This window comes from Vitis riparia, chromosome 7, assembly GCF_004353265.1.
Source record: "Vitis riparia cultivar Riparia Gloire de Montpellier isolate 1030 chromosome 7, EGFV_Vit.rip_1.0, whole genome shotgun sequence".
Taxonomy (NCBI): domain Eukaryota; kingdom Viridiplantae; phylum Streptophyta; class Magnoliopsida; order Vitales; family Vitaceae; genus Vitis; species Vitis riparia.
In genome coordinates this window covers 28,391,535-28,406,366 of record NC_048437.1, presented here as the reverse complement: position 1 = coordinate 28,406,366, position 14,832 = coordinate 28,391,535, and the positions used below count along the sequence as shown (strand labels likewise).

The 14,832-nt window shown below is 36.4% G+C and overlaps 2 protein-coding genes across 2 annotated transcripts; both read left to right on the top strand.

The window, feature by feature from the left end:
* Nucleotides 1-401: 401 nt before the first annotated feature.
* Nucleotides 402-8,587, top strand: LOC117918358 (autophagy-related protein 18g-like). The gene is made up of 9 exons (XM_034834945.1): nt 402-850; nt 3,231-3,695; nt 4,188-4,610; nt 5,138-5,383; nt 5,490-6,290; nt 6,373-6,530; nt 6,979-7,112; nt 7,601-8,161; nt 8,290-8,587. Exons 1-9 carry the CDS (start codon nt 677-679, stop codon nt 8,292-8,294), a joined length of 2,967 nt encoding a protein of 988 aa, XP_034690836.1. The 5' UTR covers nt 402-676; the 3' UTR covers nt 8,295-8,587.
* Nucleotides 8,588-9,712: 1,125 nt separating this feature from the next.
* On the top strand, nt 9,713-14,483 carry LOC117919390 (histidine-containing phosphotransfer protein 1-like). Its single transcript, XM_034836573.1, has 6 exons — nt 9,713-9,892; nt 10,334-10,464; nt 10,650-10,718; nt 11,121-11,192; nt 13,596-13,668; nt 14,038-14,483. Exons 1-6 carry the CDS (start codon nt 9,833-9,835, stop codon nt 14,086-14,088), a joined length of 456 nt encoding a protein of 151 aa, XP_034692464.1. The 5' UTR covers nt 9,713-9,832; the 3' UTR covers nt 14,089-14,483.
* Nucleotides 14,484-14,832: the final 349 nt, after the last annotated feature.

Sequence of the window (14,832 nt, the reverse complement as noted above, 5' to 3'; positions counted from 1 at the left end):
ATGAGTCCAAATTGCAGTCATTATCCATTCAACAAACAACCAGAAAAATGCTGTCATTTCCAAGGGACCCAAAATAAAATCACTATTATCCATCGAAAATGGGCCTACATTTTCATATTTACAGGCCTGAAAAGTTAAATTCAGGCCCAATTCAGGCCCAAAATGTCATTGTCAGTGTGAGTAAAACGTTTTCGCATTGCCGTGTTGTACTCTATAGTCTATACCGGTCCTTTTCGTTTCGGTACTTTGAAAAACAAAGAACAAGGAAAAAGGAAACCAATCGCTTCAAGATATCCCTATGCAGTTGCGTGTTGTACTCTACTATTAAATTTTCTATTTCAATTTTCAGATTTATTTTCCGGCGTTTCCGAAAGCCGAAAAAACAAAAAAGAAAAAACCAAAACAAAATTACTGACAGCACAAACAACAGGCGAAAACAGAGAGGGAGAGATAGAGAGAGAAACTAGAGAGAGAAAGAAAAGGTTTGAAGTCAAACTCCAACAACAGCAACGAGGCTTTGGTGGTGCCGGAATCGGATGATATTCCCGATCATCGGCGATCGGGGATGCTTGGCGGCGGAAGTGGAGGTGGCGGCGGCGGCGGTGGCGGTGGCGGAGGAGAGTGGTGGACTGGGTTTTGGTGAGTTGGTGGCGAGAGGTTTCGGAGGAGGAGGAGGATGAAGAAGGGGAAGGCAAGGAACAATGGCTTGTTGCCGAATTCGCTGAGGATAATCTCGTCTTGTCTCAAGACGGTGTCGACGAATGCTTCCTCCGTCGCCTCCACCGTTCGGTCGGCGGGTGTGTCCGTCGCCGCTTCGATTTCCGCCGCTTCTGAGGATCACAAAGATGAGGTTTTTGTTTTGCTTGCCTTGGTTTCATCTTCACTTTCATGTTGCTTTTAGTGATTTTTTTGCTTTATGTTCGTGGAAGTTTTCTGTGTTTTGTTTTTTCTGCTTTTGATTGTGATATTTTCTTTAGCTGTTTGTTTTGGATGAAATCTTTTGCCTCGAGAAAAAATTTCTCTCAAGCGTCACGCTGAAATATCTGTTTAGATGGTGCCGGAATAGCAGGTTAGATGATGGAGACTTGAAGAACAAGTTGCTGCAGCCGGAAAATTGGTCGAGCAACTATTTTCCTTCTAAGAAATGATTTTTTCTTGTGAATTAATGTAGGACAAGTGGCTAATCAATATGGTAGATGTTTCTTTGGATAGATTATTTGCTACTTTTCATGATGCGATTGTCTATTTTGGATGATTGCTTGGGTTTTGATGGATTTTGCTGTCTCTGCATAATCTGGTTTTTACAATCTGATCAACTATGCCAATTTTGAAATGTTGGGTGTCTTATTGTTGATCATAGATAGATGAAAAACCATCACTCTTGATTACATCATACTAATCAATTGTCACTATTCATTCATTTTTGCTCATAGTTTCACTAAAACTTTCAGATTATTTTAACCTAAAACCATGTCACCTACCTTTTTTGCACATTCTTCCGAAGGTTAAAAAACTTGCTGTTTGGGCAATCACCACATCTGCATTTCCCTTTTATTTGGAGAAAATTTTCATTTTTCATTTTTCCTTTTTTATTGCAATTTGCAATAAACTATTACAGCACAAGTATAACACTTTGCTGTTCCTGTTAAATCTGCAAGTTAGTTGATGTGAACATTTAAGATGCTGTTAGTGCGTTCTACAAAATGCAAAAGTATGTCTCTCTTAAGAATGTATTAGATCTTTATGTCCGTTCCTCATGTTGCATAAAAATATCTTTTGCCACTGGTTCATGCTGCTGACTTATTTTCCATGCATAAGGAACTTCTCTTCTGGGTTCTTAAGATCTTTTCTTTTCTTTTCGTGTAAGATTAATTTGATATGTAGGTGGTTATTATTATTGGCATTGAAACCAGGTATTCAGACTAGAAGTAGTATATATTTGTGGTTATCATTAGACTAAAAAATAGAGGGAGAGTAGCATAATAAAAAATGGGCCAGAAACTAATTTTAAAAAAGGTGATAACATCAAGCAGAATGGCTTTGTTTTGATTGAGATACTAGAGAGAAAGCAAATTGAGGAGAGAACAAGTTTCTATGCAGCAGTAGATTCAAAGAACTTGAAGGGAGAACTTCGTTCATCTTTATTATATAAATCAACAGACTATTTAATGGTGGTGTTCTAGATGAAACTCTTTCAGTGTGAGCTACTTCATAGGCTAATTATTGTGCACAAAATATGAAACCTTCTCAAAGGCGTTTTGCCCTTTAAGTGAGTTAAAATATTGTAAATAATGTCTGATTGTATTTCAGGTAAAACCAGAATACTTGCAGAAGCATATATAACTAGCAAGCTGAGATTCTAAATTAGATTAAATAGCTCTATGTGAAATATTAAAAGATAATTTTCCAGTTAAAAACCTCCTCTTCATCCTAATTTATGTATCTTACTCAGATTTATGTCCAAAATTCGTAATATTTAATCAATTAAAGATGAAATAAAATAACTATTCATATATACCTAGCCTCGGCTGTAAAGATGGGTTGCTTATAATCTTCCTCTCTCATGATGTTGGCAAGTTCTGTTCCTGTCTAACATTCATGGGGTTGTTGCACAGCCAATGGAGTGAGGTGAAATAAAATTACCCTGTTTGGTTGAGCAGTCTTTTTGACTTGGGCAGTAGAAATGGGGCCTAACTATTCAAGAGGGATAGAGTTAAAGCTTTAGGAGAGCTATACAAATTTGTTTCTTTATATGAAAAAGAGGTATAAAATTAAAAGCTTTACAAGAGCTATGCAAAATGCATTTGTTTCTTTGATTGACTGGAAAAGTAATGGAGTATACATTCTCATATGCTGGGCATTATTCTTTAGCATCTCCTAGGTGGTAACTTGTAGCTTTAGTTTAGATGCTTTGTTCACATAATGAAGTGTCTAGCCTAATGATATCTGGAGTATTTGTTACTTGCCAGAGTGGTGGGTTGCTGCATGGGAAAGGTAGCCTCTTGACTATTATTTTCTAACTCCTTTTTTTGTTGATAAGAATTTTGTGCCACTCTTTTAGCTTCTAAATTTATTGATATAGTGTTTGATGCTCATTTTACCTTTTTACAGGACACTAACCACTCCCATATTTCTTGCCAGTTCATGTGAATCTAGTAAATTATTGTTCAATATTTTAATTCTGCCAGTTTTATATGTGAATGTAGTTCTGAACTTCCATCTGTAAACAGGTTACCTGGGCTGGCTTTGACAGGCTAGAGCTCAGTCCATCTGCCTTCAAACGTGTTCTCTTACTGGGTTATCAGAATGGTTTCCAAGTCCTTGATGTTGATGATGCCTCTAATGTCAGCGAACTGGTTTCCAAGCGTGATGGTCCAGTTACATTCCTACAGATGCAGCCCATCCCATTAGAATCTGATGGTCATGAAGGTTTCAGGACATCACATCCCTTACTGTTGGTTGTTGCAGGAGATGAAAGCAACTGCTTAAACCCAGGTCAAAATCACAGCCATTTCGGTGGGTTAGGCAGAGATGGTAGTAGTGATTCCCAATCAGGGAATTGCATATCCTCCCCTACAGCCGTTCGGTTTTATTCCCTTAGGTCTAACTGTTATGTGCATGTTCTGAGATTTCGATCAGCTGTCTGTATGGTTAGATGCAGTCCTCGAATAGTAGCCGTGGGTCTTGCAACACAAGTAAGTACTTAGCTTATCTGAGACATTTATTAGATTTGGACAAAGGATACTCCGAATATCATAGATGGTAACATTCATAGAAGCGGCATGAGAAAACATATGCCCATCAAAAAAGAAAGAGCATAAGAAGGGAAACAGTATGTGGAGTTTGGAATTCCAGTTTTATTGGTTGATCTGATGGATCAGGCCGAAGATAGTTTAAATTATTGATATTGTTCTGTTAATATTTCTCTTGTTCCTCAGAAGCCTAAATGCCTAATAATGTTATGGATGAGACCTATTCGTAATCGGTTTTAGTTTTTGGAGTCTGATATGGTAAGTAGAACTGAACAACTAGTTTATAACTATGTTTGCAGGGAACACCTATTACCATTTTAATCTGTTAAGTATGTGCTGTCTAGGATATGGAGTTTTAGTACTTTTTCATCTTACTTAGCTTACTGGTTTTGCAAGGAAGTTTACAGCTGTCTAATCTCTCAATGCCTTATACAGATATACTGCTTTGATGCTCTCACTCTTGGGAACAAATTCAGTGTTCTCACTTATCCTGTCCCTCAATTGGGTGGTCAAGGAACACTTGGAGTTAATGTCGGTTATGGTCCAATGTCTGTGGGTCCAAGGTGGTTAGCTTATGCTTCCAATAATCCGCTGTTGTCTAACAGGGGCCGCTTAAACCCACAAAACCTTACTCCTTCTCCAGGTGTTAGTCCATCAACATCACCAGGCAGCAGTAGTTTGGTTGCTCGATATGCAATGGAATCTAGCAAACAGTTGGCTGCCGGGATAATCAACCTCGGGGACATGGGTTACAAAACTTTGTCCAAGTATTATCAAGACCTGCTCCCTGATGGTTCAAATTCTCCTGGCTGGAAAGTTGGTGGACTTGCAGCAACGGAGACAGATAATGCAGGGATGGTTAGTTCCATTTACAATTTGTAAAGTATAAGTACTTGAATTATGGCATCTAACTCTCTTGTGAATCTAATAACAATTTCCTAAATAAGCATAGCAATGGAATTCAATTAATATCCTCAGAAGTCCAGGCTCCATTTGTTTTTTAGAAAAAGTTGATCAGGGAAATGGAATGAAAATATGGATGCACTGTTGGTAGTTTTTTATTTTATTTGGAATTACTGGAAAAGGCCCTTTCTATTACTTTCAGATGCCACTTTGTATGAATTAGGCTGAATGCATCAATACCATTATCTATACCATGCGATTTTTTTGTCATGTAGCTATTGTTTTCCATTGGAACAACTAGAACCTTATTGTTTCATTCAAATTTATAAAAGCTTGAACCCTTACAAGTAAACCTATCGAGTCTTTATTAGATGATTATGAAAGTTTCTAGATAATATTGTTTCATGCTTTAGTTGATTAGGCCCAATAATTTTTGCTTAATGTGAGAAGTCAGGTTTTTTGGTTAAAATGGTTGTTTGCAGGTTGTTATTAAGGATTTTGTTTCCCGAGCTGTTATATCCCAATTCAGAGCTCATACCAGCCCTATATCTGCACTATGTTTTGACCCAAGTGGGACTCTTCTGGTTACTGCCTCAGTCCATGGGAATAACATAAATATCTTCCGGATTATGCCATCTTGCACATGCAGTGGATCAGGCTGTCAAAGCTATGACTGGAGCTCTTCTCATGTGCATCTTTACAAGCTGCATCGTGGAATGACAACCGCTGTTAGTATACATCTAGTTCTCAGTTTTGTTATTGTTTTCTATGCTCCCTCCATCTCAAATAATCCATGTTCATGGATTTCTTCCTTTTGTTTGCATGATTTGACAGATTATTCAGGATATTAGCTTTAGTCACTATAGTCAGTGGATCTCTATTGTTTCATCCAAAGGGACTTGCCATGTTTTTGTTATATCCCCTTTCGGTGGTGATGCTGGCTTTCAAACTTCCAATTCTCATGGTGAAGAGCCCTCCCTGTTTCCGGTTCTATCTCTACCATGGTGGTTTTCTTCATCATGCATCATAAACCAGCAATCTTTTCCAGCCCCACCAGCACCCCACACCCTTTCTGTGGTTAGTCGGATAAAAAATTGTAACGCTGGGTGGCTGAATACAGTCGGCATTGCAGCTGCTTCTGCAACAGGAAAGGTTTTGGTGCCATCTGGTGCTGTTGCTGCTGTATTTCACAATTCCTTATCTCAAAGTCCCCAGCATGTTCACACACGGGTAAACTCCTTGGAGCATCTCTTGGTTTACACTCCATCAGGTCATGTAATTCAACATGAACTTTTTCCATCAATGGGAGCAGAACTTAGTGATGGTGGTACAAGAACTCTGTCAGGTTCATTCAGGCAAATACAAGATGAGGAGTTAAGAGTGAGAGTTGAACCTATTCAATGGTGGGACGTATGCAGAAGGTCAGAGTGGCCAGAGAGGGAGGAATGTGTTTCTGAAAGACAAAAATATGCTAAGATTATTGTGGATAAATCAGATTGTGAGGATTCCTATAGAACAGATTTACTGGAGATCAAGTCTGATTCAGTGAAGCCCCTCGAGAGATCCCACTGGTATCTATCCAATGCAGAGGTGCAAATAAGCTCTGGGAGGATACCGATATGGCATAAATCTAAGGTATGTTTGTCCATTTATGTTGTGATGCCACTATATTTTCTACTTTATTTTGGTTGTGATTATTTTGTGTTATTTCTTTTAGATTTGTTTCTATATGATGGATCCTCCAAGAGTGAAAAATCATGTGGGTGGAGAATTTGAAATTGAAAAGTTGCCTGTTCATGAAGTTGAAATAAGACGAAAGGATTTATTGCCTGTATTTGACCATTTCCATAGCATCAAATCAGGCTGGAATGACAGGTGACAACCATTTTATTTCCACTTATTTAGTTGACTGCTTCTTTCTATAAGATGTTTATGTTTATACCTTGCTGAAAACTTGTGGAGTGGATTGAGTTTCTGCTTGTAGATGTGGATGATGGTGCTTTTTTTTAATAGTCACAAAAAGAACAACCTGAGTATTGGTGGATATATAATAGTGACCTTGTTAAGAATTGGTATAGAACTCTAATTGGAACTTTTCCCATAATTTCAGCCCATGAGATGCTTTTATCCATAGCCAATCTAATACTTAATCCATCCATAAGCCTTAATTCCACCTATCCTCGATAAATCCCTGGTTTGCCACCTTTTGATTGAAGCAGGAGCTATTCAAGTATTGTCCTACATCATTGTTGCATGTGTGCAGGCATGTATACATTGGAAGGTCTCACTTATTGTTGAGTTCTTGCTTCCCTGTTTTGTGCAGAAGCCTTGCTGGGGTAAGTTATCCCAATGCTCCATCTTTGGAATCTCATCAAGCCAAAGACAGGGTCACTGAAGAGACTGTTATTTGTCACTCAAAGCCAGCATCACTTAGCTCTACTGAAAGTTCAGACGGAGGTAAGATTGACTTTACTGTAGTTGCTTTAGTGGGCCATTATGATCCAGCACCATTAAGAAATTACAGCTCCATTTGGTGTTTGGGAAAGGTAGATTTTGAAAATGTATTGCAAAACCTCTGCCAGTGCTAGCATATGGATATTTGATTGACGATAATAGTTTACAATCTACAAAGTGGCTTCCTGTTTGATTTTTTTAGCCTCTCTGGGGATGCCAGCTTCCATGAAATAGCCATTTTGAATATGTGGACCTTACTCTGTCAGGTTATTTAAACTCTTTAAAGCTTATGATGTTTTAATTATGCTGAACACAACCTTCTCCAACAGAATGATCCGATTTTTCTGATTTTCTTGTCAATTGAAAAAACTGAAGCTTATATGGCCTGACTTCTTAAAATTAGTTTTTGATTCAGTGCATGTTTTTCTTGATCTTGATCTTAGATGGACCTTAAATAAATGGACTGTATTTATGTTTAAAATCTCCATCAGGATCTTCAAGAAGAATTGAGAATTTGCTTGACTTGGATCAAATGAGCGGTGAGAAGTCTTATATACGCACTTGCCAGTTTCCAAATGAGTTTTATCAGGAAAGAAAAGAGAATGCTGTCAATGAGCCTTCATTGATTCAGAAATCCTCAACAACTGTATCTTCATCTTCTGAACATTCGAAGAAAATTGATTCTAGTGTTGACAACTGTATGACCAATGTTATACCATCAGAGAGTAACTTGCCTTCTGTTGGAAGAGCTGCTGACAAAGGAGCATGTTCTTTAAACACCAGAGAAACTAGTGATGTCACAATGCGAAGTGGTATGGATATTCCTAAAGACGGGTCTACACCTTCAAATGTGCTCAATCCAATAGATTTTGCACAGTTCCTTAAAGAGGGTTACCACAAAACATTGGAGCTTGGCGGATGCCGTGAGTTAGCTGAAGTTGTAACTGATGATGTAAACAGTAGCGGCAGCCACTGCGAGAGGGAAAACCCTGAGGAGGATGATGAAGAGAACAATGAAATGCTTGGTGGCATATTTGCCTTTTCTGAAGAAGGTACAATCTTAAGCTGTGGACTTTACCGTTGTGATTAAATACGGTGACTGCAAATTTAGTTGATGTAGAAGTTACTATTTTCAATTTATTCACTTGGCCTAATTCAGCTTGCACCATTTCTACTGCAGGTTGATTTATAGCTTTTATAGCTTCCCTATGGTCCGGGTCATGGAAGAAGTGCAATGGTTCAGTAGGTGTGCATAAATGGGGGTGATCAGAGCAGAGAATGTGATCATCCCCCTTTCTCTCTTGTACATTTTGTAGATGGAAATTCATAAATTCATGGGCATGGGGTTGGGTTTGAATTCTTGATAGAAGTAGATTTGGGTTTTCATTCCCAATATTGAACTTTCTATCAAGCTGTACATATGATTTCAGTGTGAACAAGTTCTTTTCAAGTTGTACAACTATTTTTTCTTTCAAAAATATGACCAAAAAAAAAAAAAAAAAAGAAATGAGAGAAAAAAAAAGAGAGAATGAAAATCAACATTATGTTCATTATTGCTGCAACTTATTTATATTATTTTTTCTTTTTTCCCCCTCGTTTTTCTCTTTTTATGCCCTAAATATCATCAATTTTTCTCATTCGCAAAATAAATAAATAAATAAAGTAGAAAAAGAAAAATACCCATTTTAGAGGCCGGCCCAATCCAATTTCCATGACAGAAGCCGGCCTACAAAGAAGAAGCCCATGGGGCACTAACTTGAGAAGGCTCACATCAATGTGACTTGGGAACCACTTCGAAGATATTCATTCCCCAATTAAGATATGTTTCCGTACGATTGGACCAAAAAATATTTGCTAAATAACTGACGACCAATCATTGTGGACGCCGAATACGATTAAAAATCCATCAACACAGTGGGCCCTCAGGAGAGCAGACTCTTAATGGGCTTTGGTCCCTAGTGGGCCACCATGGGCCCACCTCCATCGTGGAATCCACTTCCGCTCATGACGGCCCAGATGTGACACAAACTTGCACTCCACAGTGGAGAATCCCACCAATTCGTAGTGGAACTGAAAGAAGATCGTACGGCTGTGGTTCCTTGAGAGGACTAACCCCAGTGCCTTAAAAGGTGGAAGTTAAAAAACTTTATTTTGGTAATAATATCCCAAAAGCAGTAAATCTTTTTATTTTTTATTTTCCTTAAAAAAACCTTTTTTTTTGGGGGGGAATTTCCTTACATTTTTTCCTTATTTTTCACAACATTAATTTTCATTAATCCACTTTCTACAAAAATAGCAACTACCCTTTTTCATTAAAAAATAACTTTTTAATAAATTAATTAAAATATATTATTAAATTTGCCTTATTTTCAAATTTTAGAATTTCAAACTCTTGAAAAATTGGCTCTTTTAGAAGTAAATTAATTAAATAATCAAATTTGAGGAGCTATTGTCACGTGTCCTAAAAATATTAGCTCATAAAAAGGCAGATATTAATTTTTTTTATTTATTTTAAAGTCAAATAGTAAATTTAGAAATCCAAAGCATTTTCCTTAACGTATGGAATAGATTAATTGAGACAGTTTCATTGCTTTGAGAATTGAGAGTACATAAATTACTTTGGGTGTTTTGGAAAATATATAAATTACTTCGAAAGTTGCGGAATTAAGATCTGAAAACTGTTCAGATAGAGGATTACTTTGTGAGACAGAAAACAAACAACCATGGATGTTGGGCAGTTGCAGAGACAATTCACTGATTACACTGCTTCTCTGTTTCGTGAAGTCAGTATTTTGTTTTATATATTATTGTTATTGTTTTGTTTTGCTTTGCTTTGTACTGCAGTAAAGATGAAGTGTTTTCATTTGGGTCTGTGCTTTTGGTCTCTGTTTGGCTGCTGAGAAACTGTGGAGGAGAAAAGTGAAAAGTTTGGCTTTATGTTTTGATTTTTTTTTCCCTTCTTATTCATGTGTTTCTTGGGAAAAGGAATGGCGGGTTGGAGTTGGTTTTTCGGTTGGTGTTGGTCAGATTTTGTTCTCTGTTTGGTTGCCGTGGAGAGTAAAGGGAAAGAAGCTTTAAATCTTGGGTTTTGATCTATTTATTTATTTATTTATTTTTGTTACTTTCCCGTGTTTTCTCGGCAACCAAATGGAGGGTTGGAGCTTCTTTTTCCTTTATTGAAGGTTTTCTCTAATGCTGGACTTGTTCTTGGTGGTGGGGAAAAGGGGTTTCTGGATGATCAGTTCACTCAGCTTCAGAAGCTGCAAGATGAGAACAACCCAGATTTCGTGTTTGAAGTGGTTTCTCTCTTCTTCGACGATTCTGAGAAACTCGTCAACAATATGGCCAAAGCTCTGTAAGAATTTATTTCCCTTTACCCCCTGTTTGGTTGCTGAGAAAATTCTTCTTCTTCTCTTTAACTGCCTTTCCTTAGCAACCAAACAAAGCCCTATAGTTCTTATATTTCTGACCGAATTTGGAGATGTATTTCCGAAATTTTCATTTTCAGAGAATGATTGTGTTATTTCTCAATTTGTGCAGTGAACAACAGACTGTGGAATTCAAACAGGTGGATGCCCATGTCCACCAGTTCAAGGGCAGTAGTTCCAGGTAATTACAGGTTTTCTTTTCTCGTCTTATTTTCGGTTTTTTCTTATTGTATCCCTTACAGATTCTTTGAGTTTGTGTGAGGAACACTGGAAATGTTTGTGAAAGCCAAAATTACTATTGTCCTTGTTTGGTGTTAGGGAAAAAAAAAATTGAAACTAAATCAGAGGCTAAGGGAGAAAGTTTAAAATTATTGTTTGATTGCTTTCCTGAAGTGTTTGATCCAAAGTTCCGAAATTAGGTTTTTTTCTCCTTTCTTTCTTTATGTTAGTGGACGTCTGAAACCAGATTTGAATGGGGTTTCTAGATCATATAAACTGAAAGAAAAAAAATTATTTGCTTAATGGTTTTTGTCCAAAAATGTTTGGTCAGAAATTCTGAAACTGGGTTTTCTATGTTTGACAGCATAGGTGCACATAGAGTCAAGAATGTGTGCGTGACCTTCCGCAATTTCTGCGAGCAACAGAACACTGAAGGGTGAGTTTTCTTAACATTAGTTTAGGTAGTTATGAAATATATGCAAAATATCATTGAAAACCTGAATGCTTGTTCAATTAGTCATGAAATATATGCAAAATACCGTTGAAAACTCGAACGTTCTTTTAAGTAGTTGTGAAATATATACAAAATACTGTTGAAAACTCAAACGATCATTTAGGTAGTTACAAAATTATGAAACATATACAAAATAACGTTGAAAACTCGTTTGTTCAGTTAACCTATGGAATATGCTACAGCCTAAGAGTAATCCTGAATAACAACAAAATCTTGTGTTCGGCTAAGAGTTGCACCTGGCTGAATTCCTAATGTTCTTATTACATATTTATTGAATATATTTAAAATACCGTTGAAAATATGCTTGTTCAGTCAATCTATGGCATATACTACAGCCTGGGAGTGATCACAATTGCCAGGTTGAATTTTTAATGTTCACATTTTGTGTATATGGAATATATTGAAAATACCATGGATAACTGTTTCTTCGGTGGACTAATTTATGCTACAGCATAGGAGTAATGCTGGATAACAACAAAACTGTGTGTCCAACTTTGTCCATTCAAAATACCATTGAAAAAATTTATGCTACACCATTGAAACTTTGCCTTTCAATTAATTTGTTGACTAATTTATGCTACAGCTTAGGGGTCATCCCAATCAATGACAAAATCATGTGTCCCCTGTTCCTCCCCCCCTGAAAAAAAAAGAAAAGGAAAAATGGAAAGTGCTTTCCGCCAACATCCCATTGCAAACTCGGATATTTTTCTTCTTAACTATTAGCTAATGTCTGGATTTTTTTTTAATCTTTTGAGTAGTCATAACTCATCCAATATTTTGGTTCAACTCTGTTTAGGGCCATATACTCTATTAACTCATCCGGTTTCTTGTCCTTCCTTGTATCCTTGACTAGACCTTCTAATTTGAAGGTCTTGGATGGAAGTTAACCAAAACACGATATTTGGATATTTTTGAATTGGAAGTTATTTAAAACACAATATTTGGATATGTTTGGATGGTGACTTATCTATATATTCATTATATATTTGATTCAACATTCATTCGATAGTGAGTTGCCAGATTTTCAATGTTCCCAATAGTGTTTTGTATGCAATGTCCTTTAATTAGCCACAAAAATCAGGATTATAACTCTGAAAATTTTCCAATTTTGATTAATGGATCGTTGAATTAAGCTAGTGTCATGAAACAAATTGTCGTCACAGCCTCATTCCCCATATTTTTGCATCAAATCTAATGATGAAGAGGTGGTGATCATTGTTATAGCTAAGGATCAAAATATCGGAAAATGTGGAAATAACAATAGTTGGATTTATGAAAATATCATACGAATTTGAGAAAAAATATCGATGAGACGGAAAGTTATCAAAACTAAGAAAAATGTTGGAAAAAACTCTAAAATTAATTAAACAAACAATAATGCATATATTAAAGTTATTTTATTGAAGAAAACTATATATGCATGATAATTTGTCTAATTTGAATGTAATTAAGGATATAAAAAAAAATAATGATATTTTTTGTTTAAAGATTATTTATAATTTTATTTACGAGTTTATATTTTTCTTGTATGTAATTACTACTAAAATATCTACAAAGACTCACTATAAAGATTATCATGATGGTTTTTATATTTCCAACAATCAATGCAACAGAATTTGCTTAATTAATTTATTACAACTTTAGTTTAATTTTCATTTTTTATATGAATATATTAAAAGGTTTAGGAGACACAAAATCATTATAGATGTAATATCTACCATTATTTTTAGAAGGGCGACATTGCCTTTATGGTAAGGGACCACCATTTCCATGTTGGAGGGCTGTGGTTCTAGCCAGTCCCCTTGCTCTTTATCTTTCAAAAAACCATGCTGATGTGGTGATTTATGACACCAAAAAATCTAAAATTCTCCGAAAAGTTGAAAAATTCTTCAAAAAATCGAGGGATGGAGTTTTGCTCCCCATTTTCGTTTCACAACTCACCAAGATTTCAGCAATTTTTCTCCGAAATTCCATTTTTTTTATGGGAACTATGTGTTTTGGTGTAGAAGTCGAAAAAAAAAAAGGAAAATAGGAATCCTCTAAAAATAATTTAAATTTCATGCACTCTCTCAAGTCAAAGATAGCAACCAATTAAGTCAAAGATAAGACCTATGTCATTAATAGATAGTACCTAGAGACTACCTTTGGTCTAAGAGTACATGAAACAACAAACGTATTTTAATAACATAGTATGGATTGAGATATGAAAAGGTAGTTCTTATTTTGCCTATATTTCCCAAATGAGGACATGAAAACACACTTTTCCCTTTTTTCATCCCTAGTTGTAACACTCTAATGTGAATGACTCAAGAATGTTTGGTGCAGGTGTAAGAGGTGTTTGCAACAACTGAGACATGAGTACTCACTCTTGAAGAGCAAGCTCGAAACTCTGTTCAGGGTAAGTGCATTAAACTCTCCTTGAAGAGACCAAGAATTTTCTAATAATAACTCTAATCATCCAAGAAAAAGCTCACACAAGGGAAAATAACCTAAAATGCCCAATGATAAGGGATGTAACATTATCAAAACTCCTCATTTGTTAAAACAACACCTGTCGACCACTGCTTTATTGAACCCATTTCTTGTTGAGCATTAAATGCTATATCCCCACACCAAAGAATCATAAAGAACTAAAATTTATTTTCCTTAGATTCTCTAAAAACATCCTTGTACTGCTTCTTGGTCAAATCCCATTGATGTTTGAATCTTAGCTTATCAAGGCTGTGTCTCAAGAGTGTTCTTTGTTTCCCCTGTTTGATCACTGTAGCTGGAGCAACAGATCATAGCAGCTGGTGGGTCGATTCCTATGGTGGAATAAATTGGATTGATGCTATCTCCTGCTGGAAAGAAACAAAAGTCGATGTTACAGTGAGGGTTCTTATTTTTTGTAATGGAGAAATCAAGCTGCTTTTAACTTTAAAGGATTGTTATGGGGATGGTTATCTAAAGCTTTTATGAGACAATATAGATGATATGAACAAGCATCTCACCTCTTCTGCTACTTAAAACTCACTCTTAACATAAAATCATACAAGGTTTTTCACTTTTGATGCTGTCTATGACTGGGTTGGACGGCTGAAGTTTGTCGATATTCAGTTTCTCATTAGCAGTGTGTTTGTAACTGTTCATATGGGGGTGGAGGCCAAACTGTAGGATGATTTTGTTGAATCCATTTTCTTGATGATCGATCTAGGATTTCTCTACTTGTTGCCATTGTTTTGTTCCCCCAATCAGCAGAGCTCTCTCATAATATGTGACATTTATGGCTGCAGTATATGAATAAATATTAGCTTCCCTCCTCTTCTCTGCAGGTGATGCAATATCATGTTATCTTGGTCTGCAGGTATATATTGCTATAGCATTTATATTACGAGCCTATGCACGTGAACCAGTTAGCAATGAGCATTTAATGTGTAACAGGGAGTGAACCCATGGTGGGGATATTGTAGAACACCTAGGGCTGATGGAATGCCCTAAAATCAAAGCTTGTAACCTCTTAAGGTTGCCTTAGTCTATGACACTTTTGAGGCCAACAGTCTAGACGATCCTTCCCATGATTTGA

Coding starts and splice junctions, on each gene's coding strand:
- LOC117918358 (XM_034834945.1), top strand. CDS start 677: ATGAAGAAGGGGAAGGCAAGGAACAATGGCTTGTTGCCGAATTCGCTG. Junction 6,291..6,372: donor CGATATGGCATAAATCTAAG/GTATGTTTGTCC, acceptor TATTTCTTTTAG/ATTTGTTTCTATATGATGGA. Junction 6,531..6,978: donor AAATCAGGCTGGAATGACAG/GTGACAACCATT, acceptor TGTTTTGTGCAG/AAGCCTTGCTGGGGTAAGTT.
- LOC117919390 (XM_034836573.1), top strand. CDS start 9,833: ATGGATGTTGGGCAGTTGCAGAGACAATTCACTGATTACACTGCTTCT. Junction 9,893..10,333: donor CTGCTTCTCTGTTTCGTGAA/GTCAGTATTTTG, acceptor GGTGGGGAAAAG/GGGTTTCTGGATGATCAGTT. Junction 11,193..13,595: donor GAGCAACAGAACACTGAAGG/GTGAGTTTTCTT, acceptor TGTTTGGTGCAG/GTGTAAGAGGTGTTTGCAAC.